Below are 24,254 nucleotides of genomic sequence, written 5' to 3' on the forward strand. Positions count from 1 at the left end.
TCTGAAGCAGTGCTGTTGTGGTTTACAGGCTTCCCATGGGCATCTGGTTCGCACTCAGCCATGAAGCTCACGGGGTAACGTCTCTCATGGACTCTTAGCTCTCCCTCCCTCACAGGGTTGCTGTGAGGATAAAACGGAGAGGGAGAACCAGGTACAAGCAGGGACCACCCCCTCTTGCAAGGAGGCTTCAATCCCCTCCCTGCTCAATTTAGCAGCCAAGAGTCCACCTCCCTGAGCCTTACTAACTGAAACTTATCCAACAAAACAGGACCACACAGTGCTCTGGACACCCCCTTGAGATTCATCTGCTATAACAGTGGAGTCAAGGTCCTGGCAGATGCAAACGATTTTTTCTCTCACCAGCGCTGAGCAGTCTTTCAAAAGGGTGTTTCCAGAGGTAGTGAGACGGGGAGGCAAGTGAGATGATGGCATTTCAGAACCCCTCCGCCCTCTTGGCCCAAACAGAAACAGCTATTGATTTATGCCGGGGATTTCTAAAGAGGATCAGGAGTGGTGGCTTTGGTCAACAAGCAGAGCGTAGCAACCTAAAGCAAACGAAGGGGAGCTGTGAGCTCTCCTATATCCTGCATGGCAGCATGGCAAGCAAACAGGTCTGACTTTCTGGAAGAGGTGAAATCTTGGGCTCATTTCATGCATATTTTCCTGGAGGAAACCCAGGTGGTCTCTTCCTCTTGCATTTGTTGCTGGGGGTGCTGCATTCACAAAAACCAGCATCAACATTAGTGGAAGAGGCAGCATGTTACTGAAAAACAATGGATTTAAAAATAGAGCTCTGAAGCTTTAATATTATACATATCTGGGAGTAAGTCCCACTGAACTCTATTACCTCTGAGTGCACAGGCTGTAATTGACTTATTCCTGTGTGTTGACATTAGCGTTCCCAGTGACACAATCACTGGTGCAGCAAATGCAGTCATTGCAATGAACTTGGCAGGCAAGGATTAGGAAAGTGAGAGATGAACACACCCATCCCATAGTGCTCCTTGAGAAAGCTAATTCTCACCCTCCCCCTCGCCCTTCTTCAGAACAATGGTTGTGGTAGCTTTCACTAAGGATATTGCAACAAAATTTGATCTGTGCATGCTGCCTCTTAGCACATCCTCTTCCTCCAAGCTCAGGGTTTATTAGCATGGAATCCATGCAAGACGCAGCTAATCCATACCAGGCAATACATAGAATCATAGAATTGCAGAGTTGGAAGGGACCCTAAGTATCATCTAGTCCAACCCCCTCTGCAATGCAGGAATATGCAGCTGTCTCAAATGGGGATCGAACCTTCAACCGTGACATTGTTTGCACCATGCTCTAACCAACTGAGCTATCCAGTCCATTCATTCCAGCTCTGGGTTGCCCACCTGTTTATACTGCAAATGTACCCAGCAAGGGGATCCCATCCAGATGACCAGCGACAATGCCTGATCTACATCCCTTGCAAGAGGGAGGTAGCCATAGGAACATAAGTGGAGCCTGCTGGATCAGCCCAATGGCCCATCTAGTGTAGCATCCTGTTCTCACAGATCATATTAATAGTGTCGTTTGGAACTAAACATAGCAGTAAGGCAAAAAAATTCCCTAGAAGCAGAGCCAGCTCCAGATTGGACAGTCTCCTCTCTTATCACCACTGATCTGTCATCTGGGCCACGGTAGGCTTATCTGACTGTGGTTGGCAACACTCAAGAGGCCTGTAGGGTGGCTGGGTTGAGCTACCCTGTTAATTTAAAAGGGTGTCTAGACCCAGCCACTTGGAGCGGCTTAGAGTGCCAGCCAGAAAAAAAACAACAACTATAAGTTGGTCCCCGGGGTAGGTATCATCAGTGCTCAAGGATGCCAGGCCCTGCTGGCCCTGCTATACATTTGCCCCAGGTATAGCCCTCCAGGTGTTGCTGGACTCCAACTCCCATCAGCCCCAGTCAGCCCAGCCGTCAGTCAGGGATGGTGGGAATTGTAGTCCGAGAACTCCATATTGGCCATTTCTGATTTAGCCACTTCTGCAGCATTGAGCCTTTCTTGCCACCATTGGCACAACCCAGCTTCCTTCAGCACTCCGTGACCTTCTGGCCAGCTGCCTGAGAGTGGCTGCTTGTGTCTTCATTCACGTACCTCTTGAAATAATCACTCTTCATTTTCCTGACGGACTCCTGCTTTCTGCCTTAGTTATATGTTTCTGACAACAATTGCCTAGAATGACTTCTTCACCTCTGTGGGAATTGTGCAGTGTCTCAATGATCTTTAATCTGAGCAATTAATTTATTAGAAACAAACAACCCTGCTCCCACAGGTTTCTTTCTCAGGCGTTATCTGGCTCCCAGCATCTAAAAATTACAGGTGCAGTTTCACTTCAACTAAAAAAAAAAAAAGTAAAAAGCTTTTCAAACAATGGGACCTGACTTCAGCTAAGAGTTTTGTTTTTACAACCAGAGCATATCCTCGCTCAGGAAAGGTGCACAGCTGATAGCTTTGGAAACTAAGGTCACACCCATGCCACACATTTAAAGCAAATGACTTCCTACAAAGAACCTTTGGAATTGTGATTTGTTAAGGGTCCTGGGTACTGTAGCTCTGTGAGGGGCAAACTGCAATTCCTAGAATCCTAGGAGCAGTAGTTTGTTGGGGGGGTAGCATGGGTGTAGCCAGAATTTTTGTTGGGGGGGGACTTTTTTGGAGGGGCAAAACTGATGTCATCGGTCAGTTAGTTAAGTATTTCTATTGTTTTACTTGACCTGGGAGGGCAGTTGACCCCTGTCCCCCCTTGGCTACGCCCACAGGGCGTAGGTATTGTGGCTCTGTGAGGGCGAAAACTACCCAACCCTAATCTTCGGGTTGCCATCTGATTGGATTTTATTCTGATCCTGATCTGATTTGAGGATGTATTTTAATTGATTGTCTGATTTTATGTTAATGTGTTATACATTTGATGTTAGCCGCTCTGAGCCCGGCTTCGGCTGGGGAGGGCGGGATATAAATAAAATTTATTATTATTATTATTACAGTTCCCAGCATTCTTTGGGGGAAGCCATGTGCTTTCAATGCACTTTTAGCGCATGGTGTGGCTGTCACCTAAGACTTTGATCCTCCTGTGTACATTTGCAAGTCCCACTGAATTCTGTGGAATTTCCTTCTGAGTAAACACGTACAGGACTGGGCTTTAAAACACTTTTGTACACATTATGGAATCTTTTGGTCAATAGCAGTAAGGACATATTTAAAGTAGCAATTAAAAAACCCTCTTCTAGTTAATTCCACAGCAACTGTGGAGGCGAACTGGTGTGACCAATCTAATGGTGGCATAAGCTTTCATGGATTTGGTCAGATGCATGAAGCAGTCTCCTCTGCTGGCAGATTGTGTACATAGTTATTTAGTTAACTATGACATTTCTATCCTGCCTTTCCTCCAAGGAGCTCAAGATGGTGCACATTGTTCTTCCCTATGTTATCTTCACAACTACCCTGTGAGGTAGGTTAGGCTGAGAGATTGTGACTGGCCCAGTGTCACCCAGTGAGTTTCATGGCTGAGTGGGAATTTGAACCCTGCTCTCCTGAGTCCTAGTTCAGTTCTCGAACCACACCACCACACTGGCCCCACATACATATATATGGATCCCGAGAAAAGGTATTGTTTTAGGAACACTGGAGCCAAACAGCTACAAAATGCATGGGAAGAGAATGTTTGTGGCTTTTGCGACTCTGGAGGCACACAAACTAAAGGGAGGGGGAGCAGGAAAGTGTCTTGTGCTGAGTTACGTACAAGGTCTGCAAGGAAGATAAACCAAAGAAGAAAAACAAAAGGAAGAAGCTTGCAGTCATAACGGGGAATTTCCCCACTGTTCAGCATAAGCATAAATCCTTGATAAGACATAAAGGTTTATTGCTTGTTGAGCAGAACGATGCTGCCCTGTTGAATTGACCTTGCATAGTGTACTGGTAAAGAATGGAGGTGGATATAATGAAGTCAGTTGTGGGGAAATGGAAGGCAAATGAGAACTGGCTTCAGCTGAGCCTGAGGGCTGCCTTTGTCCCCACTATGTCTTGCGACATCACTCAGAGGGGCATCTGGGGGGTAAGGATTCCAAGCTGCTTGTTATTCTTGTTTCAGGGAAAGAGGAGATTGCCACACTGTGTGTGAGAGGAGGGGAAGGCAGGCAGGTCCAGGCCACATTTACACCGTACATTTAAAGTGTTATGATACCACTTTAAACCATCATGGTTTCCCTCAAAGACTTCAGGAAACTGTTGTTTATTACAGGCGCTGAGAGTTGTTTGCTCATATTCCCCTCACAGAGCTACAATTCCCAGAGTGGTTTAACAATCAATCCCTCTTACAGGGAAGTCTATGAATTGTAGCTTTGTGAGAGGAAAGAGCCAGGTGTACCTCCTTTGAGAAGGAGCTCTAGAGATATGGGGCCACCACTGAAAAGACCTTGATGGTGGGCCTGCAGACAAGGCCCCCACAACTGACCTTTCTACTGGATAATTATTTGTGTGTTTAGGTGGTGGTTGTGTTTTTAAAAAATGCTTCACCCCAACCATCCAATACAAAAGCCACAGCTGCCACCACGATACATTGTATCTCCTATTTCAAATTAAATTTGTTTTTCATTTGTCACACAAAGGAATAATATAAAGATGGTCTTCAAGTAGGCCTCCTTGGAGACTGAAACTTAGTGCTGCAATTGAGGATATCTTAGCACAGGTCCCAGCTAGCCTAACCTGACAGACAGACAGACAGACAGACAGACACACACACACACACACACACACACACACACACACACACTGGAACAAGCCCCCATTCCCTAAGTTCTCAATGAATAGTGGGTCTCAAAGTGATCTGGCTGAAGTCAACGGAAGTGTTGACATGCTTCAGAATCAGTGTGTGGCTCCTGAAGATTCACAGCTCCTTAAATGGTTTGCTCTGCCACACCCTATGCTTGAAGTAGAAGCAAGCTTACTTGGAATCAGTGGTTTGGATCCAGACTAAGTTAGCTGCACTTTGTTCCCACTGAAAGCTAGTTTGGATCCAACCCAATGGAACTAACTTCCAGATTAGGGAACATAGATTGCATCCTGTGTCCCACACACTGATAAAGAATGAAAGGTGTGTGGAGAAAGATCGGGATCCCTGCAGATGTGACTGAAGAGGCAGCATGGCCGTGAAGTAAAAGGGATCTGGTGAAACCAAAATAGATCTTTCTGGAGATGAGCTGTACACCTGCCTTGCCAATCACCTGCTTAATTATTATCTAATTAGTGAGAGAGCCAGCTAAAGCTGATTCACCAAGCGTCACTTTTGACAGCTCATCTCAGTCCAGTCGGAGGAAAGCCAACTCCCTAATTTCAACAGTGAAATAAATTTGCAGCATCGCTGCTTAAAATATGATCTTGATGGACATGATGAGAAAGGCCCAAGGTTAAAATGTAACGACCCACTGTACGGAACAGTAAATAGAGTGAAACTTTGTAAGAACTGTATGCTAGAGTTATGACTGTTAACAAAGTGGATGCTGTTGTGTTCTGTTAAAAGGGAATTTTTGCCAATTTGCTGGCTGATCCAAGGTCGGTTACTATTCCCAAAGCCCATTGTCACAGTTTTGACTAGAGAATGTGAATGCCATTTATTTATTTATTTAATTTAAGAAGTCTGCGGCATTGAGGTCCTATGTAAATTCCACAATCTGGGGACCACCACAAAAAAGACCCTGTGCTCACCAACAAAACCAATCCTCCAGGTGGGCTCATGGGCAGGGATTCCTCCCCCTGCAAAGGGAGTGCAATGGAGTCAAACTCTGAGGCTTTATAAAGATCCTCAGTGTATAGCCTGCTCTTATATTCTGTCATTATTTAGATTGCATGCTATGCAAATAAAACAACGCTGAACAGAATTAGACTTGAAATGTGCAGAAGGAATAACCTCTATATCACTCTTCAGCGTTCTCAAAATGTTTACTTAGATCTTTACAAGTTGCTTATTGAATTAAAGCAACAGGGGTTTTTTTAATGCTCCAGAAAAAACAACAACACATATATTAGTCTGATTGCCTTGGCTTGATTCAGATGTAGGCCAGCATTTACCCACCAAACAGGTATTTGTTTGAGTTGTCTTTTTTCCTTGATACTTTTCAGATGTGTCTTTTTAAAAAGAAATCTTTGTTGCCACCTAGTGGACAAAACCAGCTACGCTGAATCCAGTGACATTCACAAACATGTAAACCCCATTTAACACAGTGGGACTTGCTTCTAAGACTACACAAGCCCATTTCATCAGAGGAACGAAGACTTCTTATGCATGTCTCCTCAGAAATGTGCCCCACTACCTTAAAAAATGCTTAATCCCAGATAAGTGCATTGCAGCCTTAATCCGTGGTAGCTCTTTGAGGTGGAAACAATATGATGTGATCTGCAACAAGCTTAAGTGTATAACATCTTATCAGCCCAGCTATGAGCGACAACATTTATTTATTTAAAATGTTTTGTGCTACCTTTGATCAAGAAGTAAATCAGGGCAGAGTACAACATATGTAAGAACAGGACAATACACGAAATATCATACAACAATGAATAAAAATGACCAACACTGTGTATAATACATTTTAAAATGCCATAAAAGTCTTCCAGTGGCATATACAGTAAAACCTTCAACTAAAAGCCAGGGAAAACAGGACTTTTTAAAACTTCCCCAAAAACCTGAAAATGAAGGAGGCAGCCATAATATTTATTGGAAGGAAATTCCATAAGGTGGGCGCCTGTCATGGAATTCTACTCAATACTGGTCCACAGCAGAACTCAAATGTATAGTTAGCAGAGTAAAAACTTAAACATGTTGCAGGATTTCCAAAAATAGACCAGAGTACAGTACTTCATCCAGCAGAGCTTTACTGCTACTGAAGGCAAATGAGCATAATGGTAACAAATCCAATACGTTCAGGATTGGCACTTTCCATAAGAAGTCCAGACTTACAATAAACTTACAATAAACTTTAAAAACTTTAAACTTACAATAACTTATAAGTCTAAACCTTTACACTAAACATACTACAGTATTACCTCAGGATACATACGCTTCAGGTTACATACGCTTCAGGTTACACACTCCACTAACCCAGAAATAGTGCTTCAGGTTAAGAACTTTGCTTCAGGATAAGAACAGAAATCGGGCTCCGGCGGCGTGGTGGCAGCAGGAGGCCCCATTAGCTAAAGTGGTGCTTCAGGTTAAGAACAGTTTCAGGTTAAGAACGGACCTCTGGAACGAATTAAGTACTTAACCCGAGGTACCACTGTATGTACAGAACATCACAAAAGAGGAAAAGAGATAGAGACAGTGAAACCCAGGCTCCTTCTGGCCTTACTTTTATAGTCAATGTGACTGAAAAGAAGGCAGAACCAGTTTAAATCAGCTGCACTCAGCTTCTCTGAAGGAATAACCCAAACATCTGCTTGTTTCTCTCACACAGAGAAGCTTCCAGAACCCTCTTGAATTAGAAGAGGAAAGATCTCTACACATCAGATCAATATTTTCTGCACTAAGAAATACAAACTGACAGCACCACCACTGAGAAGACCCTACTTCTAGTAGCCACAAGTCTAAATTGATCTTAAAGGTTGACACACAAGTTAGGCTTCCAAAGTCCATTTTAATAACCTGGACTCAAACTATTTATGGACTTAAATGTCAGAACCAGCACTTTGAATTGGCCCTGGAAACACACTGGCAACTAGTGCAACTGATATAGGAGCTGTGTGATGTGGTTGAACCGTCTCGCCCCAAGAAGGGCTCAAGCAGCCCTATTTTGTATGAGCTGATGTTGCTGAGTAGTCTTCAAAGTCGGCCCCACTAAGAGTGCATTACAGTAGGCCAGCATGGATGCAGCTACCACATCCATGACTGAGGCTAGGTCTGTTTTCCCAAGATAGGATTGCAGCTGTCACACTAACTCAAGTTGGGGGGAAAACACTCTTATCTGCCCCCATGTGGGCTTCCAGGCAGCTCCAATTCCAGAAGGATCTCCAGCCAACAATTTGGTGCTTTGGATGGGTGTGTGGGTCCAACACCAGATCACTCCATCCAGATCAGTTGATTTCCTCACTCACAGCACCTCCGTTTGAAGCACCTGCTGACAGTGAGGCAGCTGATTTTGGAGCAGCAAATTGTTAGCATTTCCCCCCCTACTGCCAGGGAAGGGGAAGCCACACTTGTGGGATTTCAGGAGTCAAAACTGGAGGGGTGGGGCAGCTGCTGCACTGTCTCAGGCAGCAAAATGTCTTCGTCCAGCTCAGAGTGATACTGAACATATTATTCATCTACAGATGTGCCACAGACAAAGCTGTTCATATGCTGTGCTCTGTGAGTATGAAAGAAGATAAAGCATTTTAATCACCCTGTGGAAAGAGCTGCTTCTTTCTCCCCTCAGGCGCTGAGTACCAGCTTACTTGTCTTGTTCTCAAGCCCCTCTTGGGAGCACTGAAGCCAGCTGGGCTTTCAAGTACCGAATTTCCCCAGCGGCTAATTTCAGTCCATGGGAAAAAAATAATGTTACAAATAGGCTTTTAAAAGGAGTTTAGTACTGGGCCTTATTTGATAAAAAGTTTTTAAAAGAAACCAGAAGGATGTCCCCTAGCTCCTTCTACCAATGTAAACAACACAATCCTACACATGTATCCAGAAATTCAATGAATTCATTTTAATGAATTGATTTAAATAAAGCTTAGTCCCAGGTAAGTGGATATAGGATTGAAACAAGTTCAGCTGAGCTCAGCAGGGCTTGTCTCTGAGTAGACATTTATGGTGGACTGGATGAGCGCCAATACCCTAGGAAGATGGAAGCACTGTAGGTTGGTAGTTCCTGTCTCTGGGAAATTGGCTAGCTCCCTGTTCTGGGTGGGGTGCACTCCCTCAAGACTTGGAGTCTTGGAGGCTTGGAGTCTGAGGGTGCTCCTGGATCCACCTTTGTCCCTGGAAACTCAGGTGGCCTCAGGGTTAGGAGTGCATATTACCAGCAACATCTGGTACATCAACAATAGCTATGAAAGGGGTGATCCGGTCCCCGTGATCCATGCATTGGTAACCTCAAGACTCAATTACGGCAATGTGCTGTATGTGGGGCTACCCTTGGGCCTGATCCAGAGTCTCCAGCTGATGGAAAACACTGCAGACGAACTATCACCAGCACATTACTCCAGAGCTCAGGGGTCTACACTGACTGCCCACACGCTACCAGTTCAAGGTTCTTGCATGCATTTATAAGGCACTTAACAATTTGGCTCCAGCATACTTCAAGGACGTCCAATCCCTTGTATTCATGCCCAATCACTGAAGTCTTCAGGGAGCCACTGTTAGCGGTCCCTGTGGCTCTGATGCCCAGCTTGCATCAACCAAGTGCTGTGTGTTCAGTATTGCAGAACCTTTCAAATTTGATTGCACAGTTTAACTGATTTTTATTTTTTGTACTGCATCTTTGTAAACAACACAAGAGACTATTGTAGTTAAGTTTTATATGTGTGTGTGTGTGCGTGTGTATTTAAATAAATACATTTTAAAAATCCACCGAACGATTGCAAAAAGGTCCAAGTTTGTGCGCCTAGAAACACATTACAGCGATTTGATAACCTCCTGCCAGCCCTTTTTATTTTTTTATATTGCAAAACTACCCTGTGATCCTTAAATGAAGGCTGGGTAGTACAGAAATTTAATTAATAATAATAATAATAATAATAATAATAATAATAATGGTAAAGCTAAACGTTCACTCCGCGTCTAACTCAGGCCCTCATACATAGGGAGAACATTTCATATTTTTCTGGATTTATTACTCTTTCTAAAAACACACACCTGTCCTAAGCCCTCCCCTCCTGTGCCTAGAAAGTCGGGCGACGCAAGAGAAGCTGCCCACTGAACTCTCTTGCCTGCGCTCCCTTCTCTATGGTCGGGATTTCGACCCGGAAACAGGAAGCGCAGGCTGCGCTCGCGGGTCTCGTCAGCTGATCGGAGCAGGAGGAGGCGGTGGTGGGAGAGAGGGAGGGAGAGGGCCGAGCTGAGCCTCTTGGCGGTCTCTGGGGGCCGGAGCCAAGGAGGTGCTGCGGCAGCGGCTTGGAAGAGCTCTCCGGGGAGGCTGGGCGTGGCGCCTGCCGGAGCAGCCATGGCTTCCATTCTGGACCAGTACGTGGACTCGCTTTCGCACTCGGCTTCCTCGCAGCAGAACCGCGCCAGCCTGGGCATCCCGCACACGGGTAGGAGGACGGGAAGCAGAATCCATTCATTAGAGCACTTGAGTCTCTTCTTTCAAGCAGCGTGTCTTTCAGCTCTTTCTGCCTCCTCCTCTCTGCTAGGAGTTGAATGCACATTCTCCCAATGCCCCCTTCCATGGGCGTAGCCAAGGGGGGGCAGGGAGGGGCAGCTGCTTTCCCCTCAAAAATAAATAAAAATAAATAAAAATGCATAGCAAACTGTGGTTCTGCCTCCCCCCCCACTAAAGGCCTGCCCCCCAACAAAAATACTGGATACGCCCATGCGCCCTTCGCTTTTAAGGCCGCTCTTTCCCGAGTAAGCAGCCATAGGCTCTATTGAGCGATCTGACTTCTGATCCTTCTGGATCCCTCGCCGATGTGGCAAAACGTTTTCCTGCCTTCCCTCCTGTTTGTTACTCTCAGATCAAACCCCCACCGCTTCTGCTTCTTTCTCAGTTCACAATGGAGGCAATTTATCTCTTCAAAATGTTTATATCCCACTCTCCTACCTGAGTAGGGGCCTCAGAGAGGTTTACAGCAAATTTAAAACATGATTAGAAGTTTGAAATAACCATGTTTGTGTGCCGCCACACAAAAATGAAGCAGCAGAAGTAATCGCTAAGCAGTACCATGAACGGCCTACTCTTGCTGTCGGAAGGCATTTGAAGATGTTTATATCTGGAATTTCATAGTCTAGAAGATGCTACTGGGGTAGAAATTCAGTCCTGTGTCACTGTGTGCTAGGATGTACAACAGAGTCCTCTGTGTTGGTTGCAACCCACAGGTAGATCTGTGGGGGAAAAGATGGTCCTTCAGATGCTACGGATAGTCTTAACAGAACAGAAATGATAGTTGAAAAAAGGAGCCCACAGCTGACCTCTTGTTATACTCTGTCATACAATTTTTATTTTTCGTGTCACTCCCATTTGAATGAAAAGCAAACAGAATCTGCGGTTATCTAGATGCCGTCCTATTTTAACACAGGTTGTGATTTGAGGGTAACCTTAAAGCAGGGTCAAAATCTGGAAGACAGCTGCCATAGTGCCGTTCTGTGTTTCAGTTCAGTGCTAATGGAACTTTCCCATCCCAGAATATAGTAAAGGAACTCTTTGGGAAGAACTGAGACGAGTGGAACAGCATAGGTCAATGTTGCAAAGAATGAAGCCGGATGATCTGGAACATTTGCTTTAGTCCGTGTCAGTTCTTCCAAGTACATGTTACTTGTGAACATTTTCCCAGGCTTGTATTGCCGCTTATATAAATTCCTTTGGCATCAGGGTTCTCCGCCCCCACATTTGCTTCCAGTGAATCTGATATTAATTAACTTGGGAAGGGACCCACAACTGCTCATCCCATTTTTGTCATCCACCCTGAGGTGATATGGGCAGATCTTGTTTAAAGGGTTTTCTGGTGTTCTGCAGACTTACAATGAATGTGAGCCTAGGAAAAATGGGTGTCTTTGAAGGACAGATGTGGTCCAAAAGCTCTGATAATATCTGTTTGTGGATGATAAAAAATGGCTCCATTTATGTGTTATTCTACGAGGATGTCACACTATTTTCCAGTTCAGTGGAAAACTATGCTCTTCTCTTTGATCTTGAAAAGAGACATATTTACCTTGGAAAGGTTTCAAAAGTTATTGAAACTACACATTTTTAAGTTTCCCAAACAGAAGGCTGTGTATCTGTGTAGTAAAATAACATCCTTGAATATTTGTATGAATGAAGATTCTGCATCTTTCTGTATTGGCCAGTGCAATTTGCTGTCCACTAACGTTTGCAGAAACTAGTGAGATGAAAGCCCTAACAAATGTGGTTAAGTGTGTTTAGTGAAATTGTTTGCAGCTGTCATTAGCGTGTGTGTTGTAACTTCCTGCATTTAACGGAAGACTTTTAAAATGGGAAGTGAACCAGAAGGAAAGGGATATATATTTTGGAAAGCACATTAGATTCATTTCCACTTTGAGTCATCATCTTTTATGTATGGTAGCTGTAGATTGAATGAGAGATTATAATGTTACAGCACAATGCTGTGCATGTCTGATTGGAAACAAGTTGTATCTTTATTCTCAATATTTCCAGATTAATATCTTTTAACACTGAGATTCTTATAATAGTCTTTGTTTAACCTACGCAGTCTGCTTTTGTATGCATTTTTTAATTCATTCATTTTACTTGTATGTCACTTTGCAAAAAAAACCCAACCATGCTCAAAGTGCCTTACAACAAATAAATGGATGCATTTCAAACACATACTAAGAAAAACAATTTCATATTAACAAAGCAAGCATTTCATAACATAGCAAAAAAAGCAATTAAAATAACATATCAAACAACCACATTCCAATACAATAAATATATCAAGATTACTTAAATAACATGCAGCACCCAGCTGCAAAAATAACAATGGAGCTTCACAGTTTCACCGTAGTCCTAGAAGTACCCCTTGCATGATGTTGAATTTTATTTGCAGTGCATACATTTTGCAAACCTGCTTGCATTATTGTGTGCTGGTCATTCTTTTCTGGTTTATTCATGGATTATATAAAGCAACTGACTCTTCCTAGAGTTCTTTGGTGTTTCTCTGTTCTTTTGACACACTCTGCTGGCATGAGGATGGGCACTCTGCACATGCCTCAACAGGAATAAATTAATGTTTCTCTTTATTTTATTTGGCACAAAGGACAGTTAACTGTTTTCAATAAATGCAGTGTATGTAATTGGATCACTTTTCCATGTCTAGTAAGTGCATGGCAGTTGAGGGTTTATACACAGGATTGTGCTGCAGTTTGATTTCAATTTTTTAAAACCTAACTGTTTCCTTCTTTTTTAAGGGTATGTGAATGCTCGCCTAGAAAAAGAGACCCCAATTTTTAACAAACAGAGGATTGATTTCAACCCCCCTGAAAAGATTAATAGCCTGGTTGTCTCTTCAAACCAGCTGTGTATGAGTCTTGGAAAAGACATCATTTTTAGGTATGTGCAATCTTTTGTTATCGTGTTTGAAATTTCATCGGGTGTGGGAAGGATGAAAGAAGAATATGATGCTGAATTCCTCCCTCCTATTATCAATCAATTTATTAGACGCTTTCTACTAAAAAAAATCCCAACATAAAATTACAAACAATATAAAAATATACATGAATTGAAAGCAGAGATAAAGTCAACCCACAACTGTGTCAGTACAATTCTAAAACAACCCACACAACCCCAAGGAAAATACATGTATCATAATTGGCACAAAGTAAATCCCTTTAAATGTCCAGCAAAACCTAAGGATGTTAACAGTCAGATGTCTGGGAGAAGAGGAGAGTCTTTATCTAGTGCCAAAATAATGTGAATGTCTGTATTTGGTGGACTTTCCACATTCCACAGAATAGGGTCCATAACTGTGAAGGTCCTTTTTCTTGTCACCACGGAGGCACATGGCAAAGGGCCTTATATGACAACCTCAGGGTCTGGACCCACTACTTTACACAATCTGTGACTTACTGGGATTCAGTTTTATTTAACTGGCCCTCATTGAGCCCATTATGTTGACCAGAGAGTGGCCCAGCCCCTTCACCTGACTCAAGTGACTTGGAGAAAAAGATCTGAGTGTTGTCAGCATACCGATGACACCTAACTCCCAAATATTTGCTGACCTCTCCCACCAACTTTATATAGATGTTAGATAGCATGGAGGACAGCATAGAACCCCACAGTACCTCACAGAGTAATGGCAACAGGGCAGATCAGAAGTTGCCCAGTGCCATCTTCTGGAACTCATGCTGTAGGTAGGAAGATCACAATGCTCCCATCTCACAGAGGCAGTCTCATAATATACAGTGGTACCACAGGTTGAGTACTTAATTCGTTCTGGAGGTCCGTACTTAACCTGAAACTGTTCTTAACCTGAAGCACCACTTTAGCTAATGGGGCCTCCTGCTGCCGTCGCGCCACCGGAGACTGATTTCTGTTCTTATCCTGAAGCAAAGTTCTTATCCTGAAGCACTATTTCTAGGTTAGCGGAGTGTGTAACATGAAGCGTATGTAACCTGAGGTACCACTGTACCATGGTTGTTGATATCAAAAGCTGTTGAGAGATCCAGCATAATTAACATCTAGATGGGGATATCAGGTACAGAACATCAGTCAGGGCAACTGAGGCCGCTCCAGTCCCGAATCCCAGCCTGAATGATAATTCTGCCAAGCAGCAAAGTTTCTGCTAGTCCCACCCAATCCCGCCCCCTAATTTTCAACCATTTGCTTTCTTTCCCCTTTTATGTAGGCTTGACCTGGCCAAGGCAGATGAGCCTAACCAGGTAGAGCTTGGACGAAAGGATGAAGCCAGAGTTCACAAGCTCTTTTTGGACCACACAGGTGAGGAGCTGCAAAGGGCTCTTTGGCATTGTCAGTAAATGCCACAAACATCATGTTATGGGGTTTGTTTGTTTTTTGCATGCAATATGAATGTTTCTGTCTAGAAAAGTCATCCCTAGTTCACTCCATATACAGTATTAACAAAATTTATTTTTCTTCCTTAAGGAATTTTTTTTTGTAAAGTGCACATTCATGTGAAAACACACATTTGCAATAGCCTCTGTTATTCTTTCTTCTTTTACCTATGGTATATTTTTGGTCAGACCGTCTTGTAAGGGTATTCCTTCAGTACACTTTTTGTTGATTAAATGTGGTCATAGGACAGTGATGATATTCAGACTTGGATGTCCACATGTCGTTATCTTAAGATTTATCACAGGGGCACTGCAGCTTGTATGGTTTCTGTCTTCTCAAGATAAACTGATCTTTGAGTGAAGCTGGTAATGTTGAAGAATGTGTTTCTGTTAACTGAAATAAGGTAAAGTAATGGGTTAGCTGATATCTTAGTAAGGGTTTTAAAAATATTCAAATTTGTAGCAAATTTGACATCTACTGACACCAAAGAAGCCAAATTCTAAATCACATTTATGCATGATTATGAGTGTTCTTATTTGGATGGAAACAATGAAGGCAAGTAGGAGATTCCTGAAGAATAATCAGGATTTTTAATGGCCTTCCTGTCTAAATGCGTATGACAGATAATGTTATAGTGTTATGCTAGGTATTTAATGATAAGACAAATATGATGTGGAGGAGGGGAGTTGAATATTTTGTGCTTGTCAAATCTATTTCTAGAACCTTCTGAAAACTTTAGGCACCAGAAGATGTGTCTAAGGAGAGGTATTTTGCTATGATCCTCTGTTTTCATCTTTGTTGCGGTGTCCCTTTTTTACTACAGGTTCTCACCTTATCATTGCCCTGAACACCAGTGAGTGCCTCTATTTGAACCGAAGTGTTCAGAAGGTGCGGATCCTGTCACGCTGGAAAGGTCATTTGATTGAAAGTGTGGGCTGGAACAAGTTCCTTGGCTCGGAGATGAACACGGGCCCCATTTTGGTGGGAACATCCCAAGGCCAGATATACGAGGCTGAGGTCTCGGTCAGTGAAGGCAGTCTCTTCGGCACTAACCCTGACCCGTATTTCCGCCAGATCTATAACCTAGAAGAGGAGGCAGGACCTGCCCCAGTCTGCTGCCTCGAGATAGAACGAGGAATTGATGGGAAGTGCTTTATCATTGCCACTACTCGTAAGAGACTTTTCCAGTTTGTTGGCAAGATTCCAGAGGGATCTGAACAGCAAGCCTTTGGAGCGATATTTAGCATGCCTGCAGATCACCTGCCTGGCTTCCGCGAGTTTCCAGCTAGCCTTGGCTACAGCGAAATTGCATTTTATACTCCTAAGCTTCGCTCCACCCCCAGTGCTTTTGCTTGGATGATGGGCAACGGTGTCCTGTACGGATCGCTGGACTACGGACGTCCCGACTCTATTCTTAGCGATGAGCAGGTCTGGGAATATCCATCTGACGTAGACGCGGTAGCCAACAAACCCATGAATATAGTGCTCACGCAGTTTCATTTTCTGCTGCTGTTTCCCGACAGAGTGAAGGCTGTGTGTACCCTGAATGGGCAAGTTGTCTTCCAGGATGTGTTCTTGGAGAAGTTTGGCTCGCTGAAGCGTATGATCAAAGACCCCGCGTTTGGGCAAATCTGGATCCACACAGAAAAGGCCGTGTTTCGATACAACGTGCAGCGAGAGTCCCGTGACGTGTGGAAGATGTATACGAACATCAACAAGTTTGATCTGGCTAAAGAGTACTGCAAGGACCGCCCTGAGTGCTTGGATATCGTGCTGGCCAAGGAGGCCGAATATTGCTTCCAGAACAAGAGATACCTGGACAGTGCAAAGTGTTACGCATTGACTCAAAATTACTTTGAGGAGATTGCGCTTAAATTTATCGAAGCCAAGCAGGAAGAGGCGCTGATGGAGTTTCTGATTAAGAAACTGGCTAGCTTGAAGCCTTCGGAAAAGACTCAGACAACCTTGCTGACCACGTGGCTGACGGAGCTGTACTTAAACCGCCTTGGAGTCCTGGAAGCAGACGCATCCAAACGGGACCTCTACGAGAAGACCCGGGAGAAGTTCCGCAGCTTCTTGGGCGGCCCCAAAAACAAAGACTGTCTGTTCAACAACCGAGCAACCATTCACGAGCTGCTGGCGAGCCACGGGGACACGGAACACATGGTGTACTTTGCCGTCATAATGCATGACTACGAACGGGTGATAGCCCATTACTGCCAGCATGAGAATTACAACGAAGCTCTGGAAGTCCTGTCCAAAATCCGGGACGACGTGCTCTTCTACAAGTTTTCTCCTGTCTTGATCCAGCACATCCCCAAGAAGCTGGTGGATGCTTGGATCGAAATGGGGAAGAAGCTGGATGCCAAGAACCTCATCCCTGCCCTTGTCAACTACAGCCAGAGTGGGAGCACCGAGCAGATCAACGAAGCCATTCGATACATGGAGTTCTGTGTGAGTGAACTGAAGGAGACTCAGCAGGCCATTCACAATTACCTCTTGTCGCTCTATGCTCTGTGTCGCCCTGACTCGCTGTTGTCGTATCTGGAACGCGCTGGAACCTATGCCGACAACATCCACTATGACCTGAAGTACGCACTTCGGCTCTGTGCAGAACACGGCCACCACCGGGCTTGTGTCCACGTGTACAAAGTTATGGAGATGTACGAGGAAGCTGTGGATCTCGCTTTGCAGGTAGGGGAACAATGACCCCGTTCGTTTATGCACTTAAAAACGCATTAGATTTATTTTAAGGCTTGAAAGGATTGTGGAAGTTTTGGTGTAGACAGAAGACCTGGGAAACACTGTTGTTGTATTCATTGTCTGGAAAGCAAGAGTCTGTTAGTACAGCGTTGTCTAATGGAATAATTGCATTGCTGGCTTGGTTGGGTGTTCTTTTCAGCAGCAGCTAGCAGTTGTTTGGGGGGAAACTCACAAGAAGCTTATGGTTATCTGTCCCAGCACCTGGCATTTTGAGAGATTCTGTTTCTAGACAACAACATTTCATTTAGCTCTTCTATGTCACCTTCACATAATTGCTGCTGGCCTGTGTACACTTGGCATCCATCTACTGTTGGAAGGCTCTTAGATCCAGCAGAGACTACTGTCAGTGGAACAGGGAGTGAAGCCATCTTTGGAAATTCCCCCTCCGCCCTTCATCACTTCCAATCTGCTCCAGAGGGTTGGGAGACCCTTTGGAATAGCACAGGAAGTAATGTAACAGGGAGGGCAAAATCGCCAAAGATCACCTTGATCTGTGTTCCCCTGGTGGAAGACTCCAAGCCTTTCATCCGTGGAGAGACATGAGTTTGATATAACCCACTGTCTGTACTTCTTCCATTTCGTTTCCCTCTGACTTCACTGCTTAGAATTCCCTCTCCTGGCCATGTGTATATGAGGCACTTCTTGTGGTTCCCCATGCCCCTAAGGTTCAGTCAGCCTTTATTGGGGACTGAGCCCTTAGCATGGCAGGTCCTGCCCTGTGAAACTCCCTGCCAGTAGAGGCTCAGCAGGAACCACCCCTGTCTTCACTGTCTTTCAGACAAGCGTTTGAAATGTGAATTCATCAACATGTTCCTCTTTAAGGTGCTATATGACTCTTGTTCTTGTGGGCAATTAATGAAAGCATCCAGTAACCTCTGTTTTGTAAGGAGAGCATCCAAATGGTCTTCTACATTATTAATTCTCTCTATGTTAATACTAATACTAATACTACTAATAATAATAATAACTTTTAAAATTATTTATACCCTGCCCATCTGGTTGGGCTTCCCCAGCCATGTTGGTTAAGAGCAAAAAGTGTGTCCCATGGGGAAATGCAACTCCTTTTGAATTTTTCTGTCTTGTTTCATCTCTGGATAGATGAGTTTCCAAAATGATCCCTGACCACTGAAAGCAGCAACCGAAACAACATCAAGATTTGGTTGGGGGAGATGAGACACATCATCTTCCTCTTGTTACCTTTATTTTTATGTAACTATGTCTGGTTCCTCTTACCAGTGTCTTTCCTTTACCAACTGTGTATTTAGTGACAGGAGAGAGGGGTAAATGGTGACTAGTTCCTCATCTTTCTTTCCTTCCTTTTTGCTTTGTTCTTCCCAGGTGGATGTAGATATGGCAAAGTCCTGTGCAGACCTCCCTGAAGACGATGAGGAGCTGAGGAAGAAGCTTTGGCTGAAGATCGCGCGACATGTTGTCCAGGAAGAGAAGGATGTCAAGAAGGCCATGGCCTGCCTTTCCAGCTGCAACCTGCTGAAGATTGAAGATGTCCTGCCGTTCTTTCCAGACTTTGTCACCATCGATCACTTCAAGGAAGCCATCTGCAACTCTCTAGAGGCCTACAACAAGCACATAGAGGAGTTGAAGACGGAGATGGAGGAAGCCACACAGAGTGCCAAAAGGATCCGGGAAGACATTCAGGAAATGAGGAACAAATATGGCTCTGTGGAACCCCAGGAGAAATGTGCGGCATGTGACTTCCCGCTCCTGAACCGCCCCTTCTACCTCTTCCTCTGTGGGCACATGTTCCACTACGATTGCCTTCTGCAGGCAGTTTATCCAAACTTGCCTGCCTACAAGCAGGCTAAACTGGAGGACCTTCAAAAGAAGCTCTCGGCCACAAGCCAGCCCTCCAAATCCCACCACCGGCCTAAGGACACCGATACTTCTAGCCAAGGAAAGGGACAGTTAAGCCGTGAGCAGATGAAAGCTGACATTGATGATATTGTGGCAGCTGAATGTGTGTATTGTGGAGAGCTGATGATCCGGTCCATTGACAAGCCTTTCATTGATCCACAGAGGTATGAAGAGGAGATGCAGAGCTGGCTGTAAGACCGACATGTTCCTGCCTGTACTGGAGCATGAAACTGCCTGCAGAGAGAGCATGAGGCTTGGCAGCTAACCACCAGGCACCTTAGGCATGTCAGCTCGATGGGGATTTGAAAAAGTATTATGCGAGTTTCATAATCTGTAAGTTAGTGGGGCAAAGTGGGGTGTCAGTAAAGGTCATTGCTACTAAGGCAATTATATTGAAGCTCTACAAAGCACTCTTAACAGCTGCCTACACAAGGCTTCTTCAGAGACATCCTTAATATGAATTCTAAATGGGTGTTTTTCTTGCTGAGAGGTAACCAAACATTACCACTTGTGTTACCATATCTGGATTACGCCCATATTTCTATAAAGAATTGGGCCGTGGTGGGGATACACTTGTATTGTTTTCAAATGTGGAGCATCTCCTGCTGTTTTTCTTGGTCGCGAGACTGAGACCGCGTTCTGTGTCAGAAATATAAAAGGAGAAAATGTGCATGAAGTCCTGTTCCGGACACACGTCCATTGTCTTAATATGGCAGGCATAGGCAAACTCGGCCCTCCAGATGTTTTGGGACTACAACTCCCATCATCCCTAGCTAACAGGACTAGTGGTCAGGGATGATAGGAATTGTAGTCCTAAAACATCTGGAGGGCCGAGTTTGCCTATAATATGGCATAAAAGCTTCACTTTTAGGCAAAGCAATTCCATGTAAAATGCTACATTTATATTTTTCTCTTTTGAGGTTGTGTTGTTCTTTCCCCCCTTAGTTTTCTGAAAGCTTATGTCAGGTAGCTGCAAATGTGTTAACATTCTGTAAGTTTTCTTCATTTTGTTCACAGTATGCAGGAAAAAAAATTATGGCACTCTGACTTGATAGCATTTGTGCAGATCTAAGATGTTCCATGCTAGTTTTGTTGCCTTTTTATTTTTCACACTCTCTCATTTGAATGTTCACACTGCACCTAATTATAGCAGCACCTGGCCATTCCTGGTCTTAACAGCTGTACACTATTAGCTGCACATTTTTGTGGACTGATATTAAAACATAGAATTGGAAAGTTGCATGTCGCCAACAGCAAATCCATCCTGAAGCTGGAGCAGGACAGTTCAGGATTCACATCCTTAAATGACCATAGAAAAATGGTGTGGTTGGAACAACTGTTGGATGTAAGGTGAAAGATATCTTTCCTCCCTCCCTCTTTAAAGGCAATAATGATGTGGAATAGACTTTAGGTCACAAGGAAAGCCAGCTAAGGGACTCAAAGTTTAAATCATGTCAGAGGTACTATGTAACTAGAACTACATTTCCTCTTGGTTCTAGTCTCCACCCCCCCTTTTTTTACATTCTTTATTATTCTGTAAAATGTGGCAAAGTAGAACTACATTTGGGATACAAGGTTTCTAGTTCCTTATGATTTTTCCTGAAAATATCCCAGCTTCTTTATAAAAGCAACCCACAGAACCATCGGAATGTCTGGCGCAGTTATTTTGTGGCATTATTATCATAATCATTTTTAGACTGCCCTACTTTAAGAAACCATTCAGTACATAAGAAGGGTGGAAATTTGAAGTCTTGTATGACCTACGAAACAAAAGGGATTATATAGTGACAGAAGTCAATAGGAAGCCACCACTCATTCTTTCCAGGTACCATACAAACTGTGACAATCACAAAACAATGATTTTGTTCGTTTTCCCGTTGGTTTAAGATACACGTAACTGAAATGAAGATGTTCCATAATGAAATTCATGCTAAGAAAACCTACATTTATAAAAGAGTGGAGGAAAACATTCCTCTCTTACCAAAACAGTGTGGAGGTATGGATACCAAATGATGGAAATGAAGGGGGATAAATTTGTTACTCAGAATTTGGCTTGTCGTCAGACACTTCAGCATCATCTTCTTGCTTAGATTCATCTTTTTCCTTTGCTCCTTTCTTCCCTTTGGCTACCTTTCAGTCCTCTCTCATCATTTGCTCCATTTTCTTTATCAGGTGCATCTTTTGGGGGCTTTGACTCTGGTTTAGGTGGGCAGGGGCCGGCTTAGCAGATAATCTAGCCAATCGTCTTAGTGGCGCCTCCATTTCCTTACCTCCAGTTGCCGCCTTTCTTTTGGGCAGAGTTAAACCTTAATAGACGCAACTAAACAGCATGAATGGGGAGTGCAGGATAGGTCCAGGCTATGATGGGACGTTCCCATGATGCCTCAATTCAGACGTCAGCTGTAGAAGCTGGGAGGAGTCTGGGAGGAGTTTCTGTCCTCTTCTCCTCTGGTCGTTGAGGGAGAAAGACGTAGCCGGTAATGGCGGAAAGGAGCCCAGGAGATTCCTGGGGGAATGTCGGAATAATGAGCTGAAAAGGACAAACCTGGACTCTGTGTGTGGTTTGTCTGGAAGCCGGGGGCTAAGTGAAGGACGTGACAGTTTCACCGCTGTGCTATCTTTGCTACTGGCGTGACTGGAGCTGACTGAGAGCGTGCGCAGGGGAAGCGCTGCCGGACCCAGCAGCTGGTTGTCATAAGGAGCTAATGGGGGACCAATAAATCCATTAGCGGGGGTCGCGCCAAAGTAATAAACCAATTTGCCACAGGTTATGGGTAATTACCGCTTGTAAAACTGTCACTGGAAGTGCCGGAATGCGTTTGAAGTCTGCGGTCGAAGGCAGAGAAATACGGCAGGAGTTTGGCGGAGTTTTTGCCTGGTGTTGAGAGGCAAGGAGAGCTGCGGAGTTTAAAAGCGGCTGGCAAAAGGACACAAAGTGGCTGCCTGTGTTGCTGAGTGCTGGGACCAGCTGGAGCTCTGGATCTGAGAGCTGAGAGCAGCAAGGAAACGTTTCTCCACGGAAGGGAGAGCCAGAGGAGCTGAAACTGGTCTGTAAGTACAGCTTGGGGCCCCTTGGGAGAACGGAAGAGGATGGCAGGCTGCCAGGTCTTGGAGGACATTCCATGCTCACTTTAAGAAGTTGGGCAACCTGGCTGCTGACCTGAGGTCTACTGTTCTGGGTGCCAGGAAGCCAGAGGCCGTTTGCCTAGTGCTCCAGGGAATTTGTAAGGCTGGAGGCGGAAAGCAAGGGCCGGGAGATGGCTGCTTCAGAACAGAAGGCAAGATGGCGCTGACCACCTTCGTGAGAGCCGGTGCACAGCTGGGAAGGGCTGTGGGCCCCAGAGGGGGGGCAAAGGGACTATTGGCACTTGGAAATGTGCTGCAGTTGCTGTGAAGCTTCAGCAGGAAGCCAGAGCCCTGGACAAAAGCCTAGAGACGGCTGGAGCCCCTGTCCCTGATGCTTTAGCCACAAGGAGTGCTGCTGAGCAGGGGGGGGGGCGGACTTTTCCAAAGGCACGTTCAAAAAAGTTTTTCCACTGTACGTGCTGGAATGAAGTGGAGGTTCAGAGGGGGCGGAGCTGGCAAGGAGTGCTTTTCCGGAAGAAGGAGAAGAAGGCCAGCTGGGAGCCCAAGGCAGTGATTTTCCACTGGAGTTCGTCTTTGCTACGTGTACAATTTGACGGGACGCTTGCGACGCTGTTGCCCCCACCGGAGCAGAGGGGCAAGACAGGATGTTGCCAAGGTCAGCCAGCTGGGTTTCCAAGGGAACCAGTCTGGGAGAAGAAGGCCAGCGTGGGAACGCAAGGGAAAGACGTGTCTCGGACGCTGGGGAGGGTTGTTTTCTCATCACTGCTTCTATGGCAACTGTGCAGAACAACTTCAGCCAGGACACAGTGACACGCTGGGTGTTTTGGTTTCTGCTATCAGGCAGCACCTGATAGGCAAGCCTGTAGGCAAACTGCGGAACTGCAGGGCTGTTTTCAACAGGAACAATTGTTTTGTTCGCAGACGGAATGGAAAATCAGTCTGTGGTGTGGCTAACGTGTTTTCTCTCCATTACAGGAGGAGCCAGAGATCTACGTTGTGCCGGGACTGAATAGTTGTCGGTTATCTGTATCTGCTCTAACGAAGCAGGGGTTCAAAAATGCTTTGAAAATGACACCTGTTCCATTTTCAGAGGGGGGCGACAACGGGTCAAAAGCGAAGAGCAAGAATAATTTCTTTGTTCTGGAGACACCTCTGGAGGGTGGTGGGAATGCTGAAAAAAGCACAGGCACAGTGTGCTAAGGTTCCCAAAGATGTGCAAAAGTTGCACAGGTGCACAAAAGGGTACAAACTCCGGAAATGTGGGAGGTCCCAAGGGTGCAGGGCATGCAAACATGCACAGGTGCATGGTTTTCCCGGGTTTGGGAGGGTAGCCAAGGAAGCTTTTGAGCTTGTTCACACACAGATCTGTCAGGACCCATGAGGTGTGAGAGTCTGGGTGGGGCCAGGTATGTGCCATCGCTGACAGATGACCACAGCCAGGTTGGCTGGTGTCTCTCTCTCAAATCACAGGGGGAGGCGGCGCAACTGATCAAGGATTGGGTTGCGGAGGTGGAACTAAAGTTCTCCACCAAGGTGCAAGGGTTCAAGAGCGACCGAGGGTCACAGTTTACTGGGTCTGCTCTGGAGAAGCTTTTCAAGGAAAAGGGAATACGTCACCAGGTGGCGGGTGCAAAGTCTTCTCAAGGGAGAAGGGAGGCTGTGGCTGAGCCCGGTGACGGGGACCAGGTCCAGAATCAGGGTTCAAAACCCGGTGATGGGGACCAAGTCCAGGGTCAGGGTTCAGGGCAGGTTTGGGCATCTCCAAGGGTTGTGAAAGGAGTGTCCAGGTGTGAGGCTTCATCTCCGGTAATGGAGAAAGCTCACAAACAGGGTGTCAAGTCAGAGGGGGAAGAGTCT

General features: G+C 45.0%; 1 protein-coding gene across 1 annotated transcript; it reads left to right on the forward strand.

The window, feature by feature from the left end:
* The first annotated feature begins 9,987 nt into the window (after positions 1–9,987).
* On the forward strand, positions 9,988–20,953 carry VPS18 (VPS18 core subunit of CORVET and HOPS complexes). The gene is made up of 5 exons (XM_028723028.2): positions 9,988–10,242; positions 13,073–13,214; positions 14,509–14,600; positions 15,499–17,369; positions 18,777–20,953. Exons 1-5 carry the CDS (start codon positions 10,152–10,154, stop codon positions 19,503–19,505), a joined length of 2,925 nt encoding a protein of 974 aa, XP_028578861.2. The 5' UTR covers positions 9,988–10,151; the 3' UTR covers positions 19,506–20,953.
* Positions 20,954–24,254: the final 3,301 nt, after the last annotated feature.

Source organism: Podarcis muralis, chromosome 1, assembly GCF_964188315.1.
Source record: "Podarcis muralis chromosome 1, rPodMur119.hap1.1, whole genome shotgun sequence".
In the NCBI taxonomy this organism is placed as follows: Eukaryota; Metazoa; Chordata; class Lepidosauria; order Squamata; family Lacertidae; genus Podarcis; species Podarcis muralis.

Excerpts from the sequence above, each read along its gene's own strand:
- VPS18 (XM_028723028.2), top strand. The coding sequence starts at position 10,152 with ATGGCTTCCATTCTGGACCAGTACGTGGACTCGCTTTCGCACTCGGCT. Across the intron at positions 10,243-13,072 it reads CCTGGGCATCCCGCACACGG|GGTATGTGAATGCTCGCCTA; the intron begins GTAGGAGGACGG and ends TTCTTTTTTAAG. Across the intron at positions 17,370-18,776 it reads CTGTGGATCTCGCTTTGCAG|GTGGATGTAGATATGGCAAA; the intron begins GTAGGGGAACAA and ends TGTTCTTCCCAG.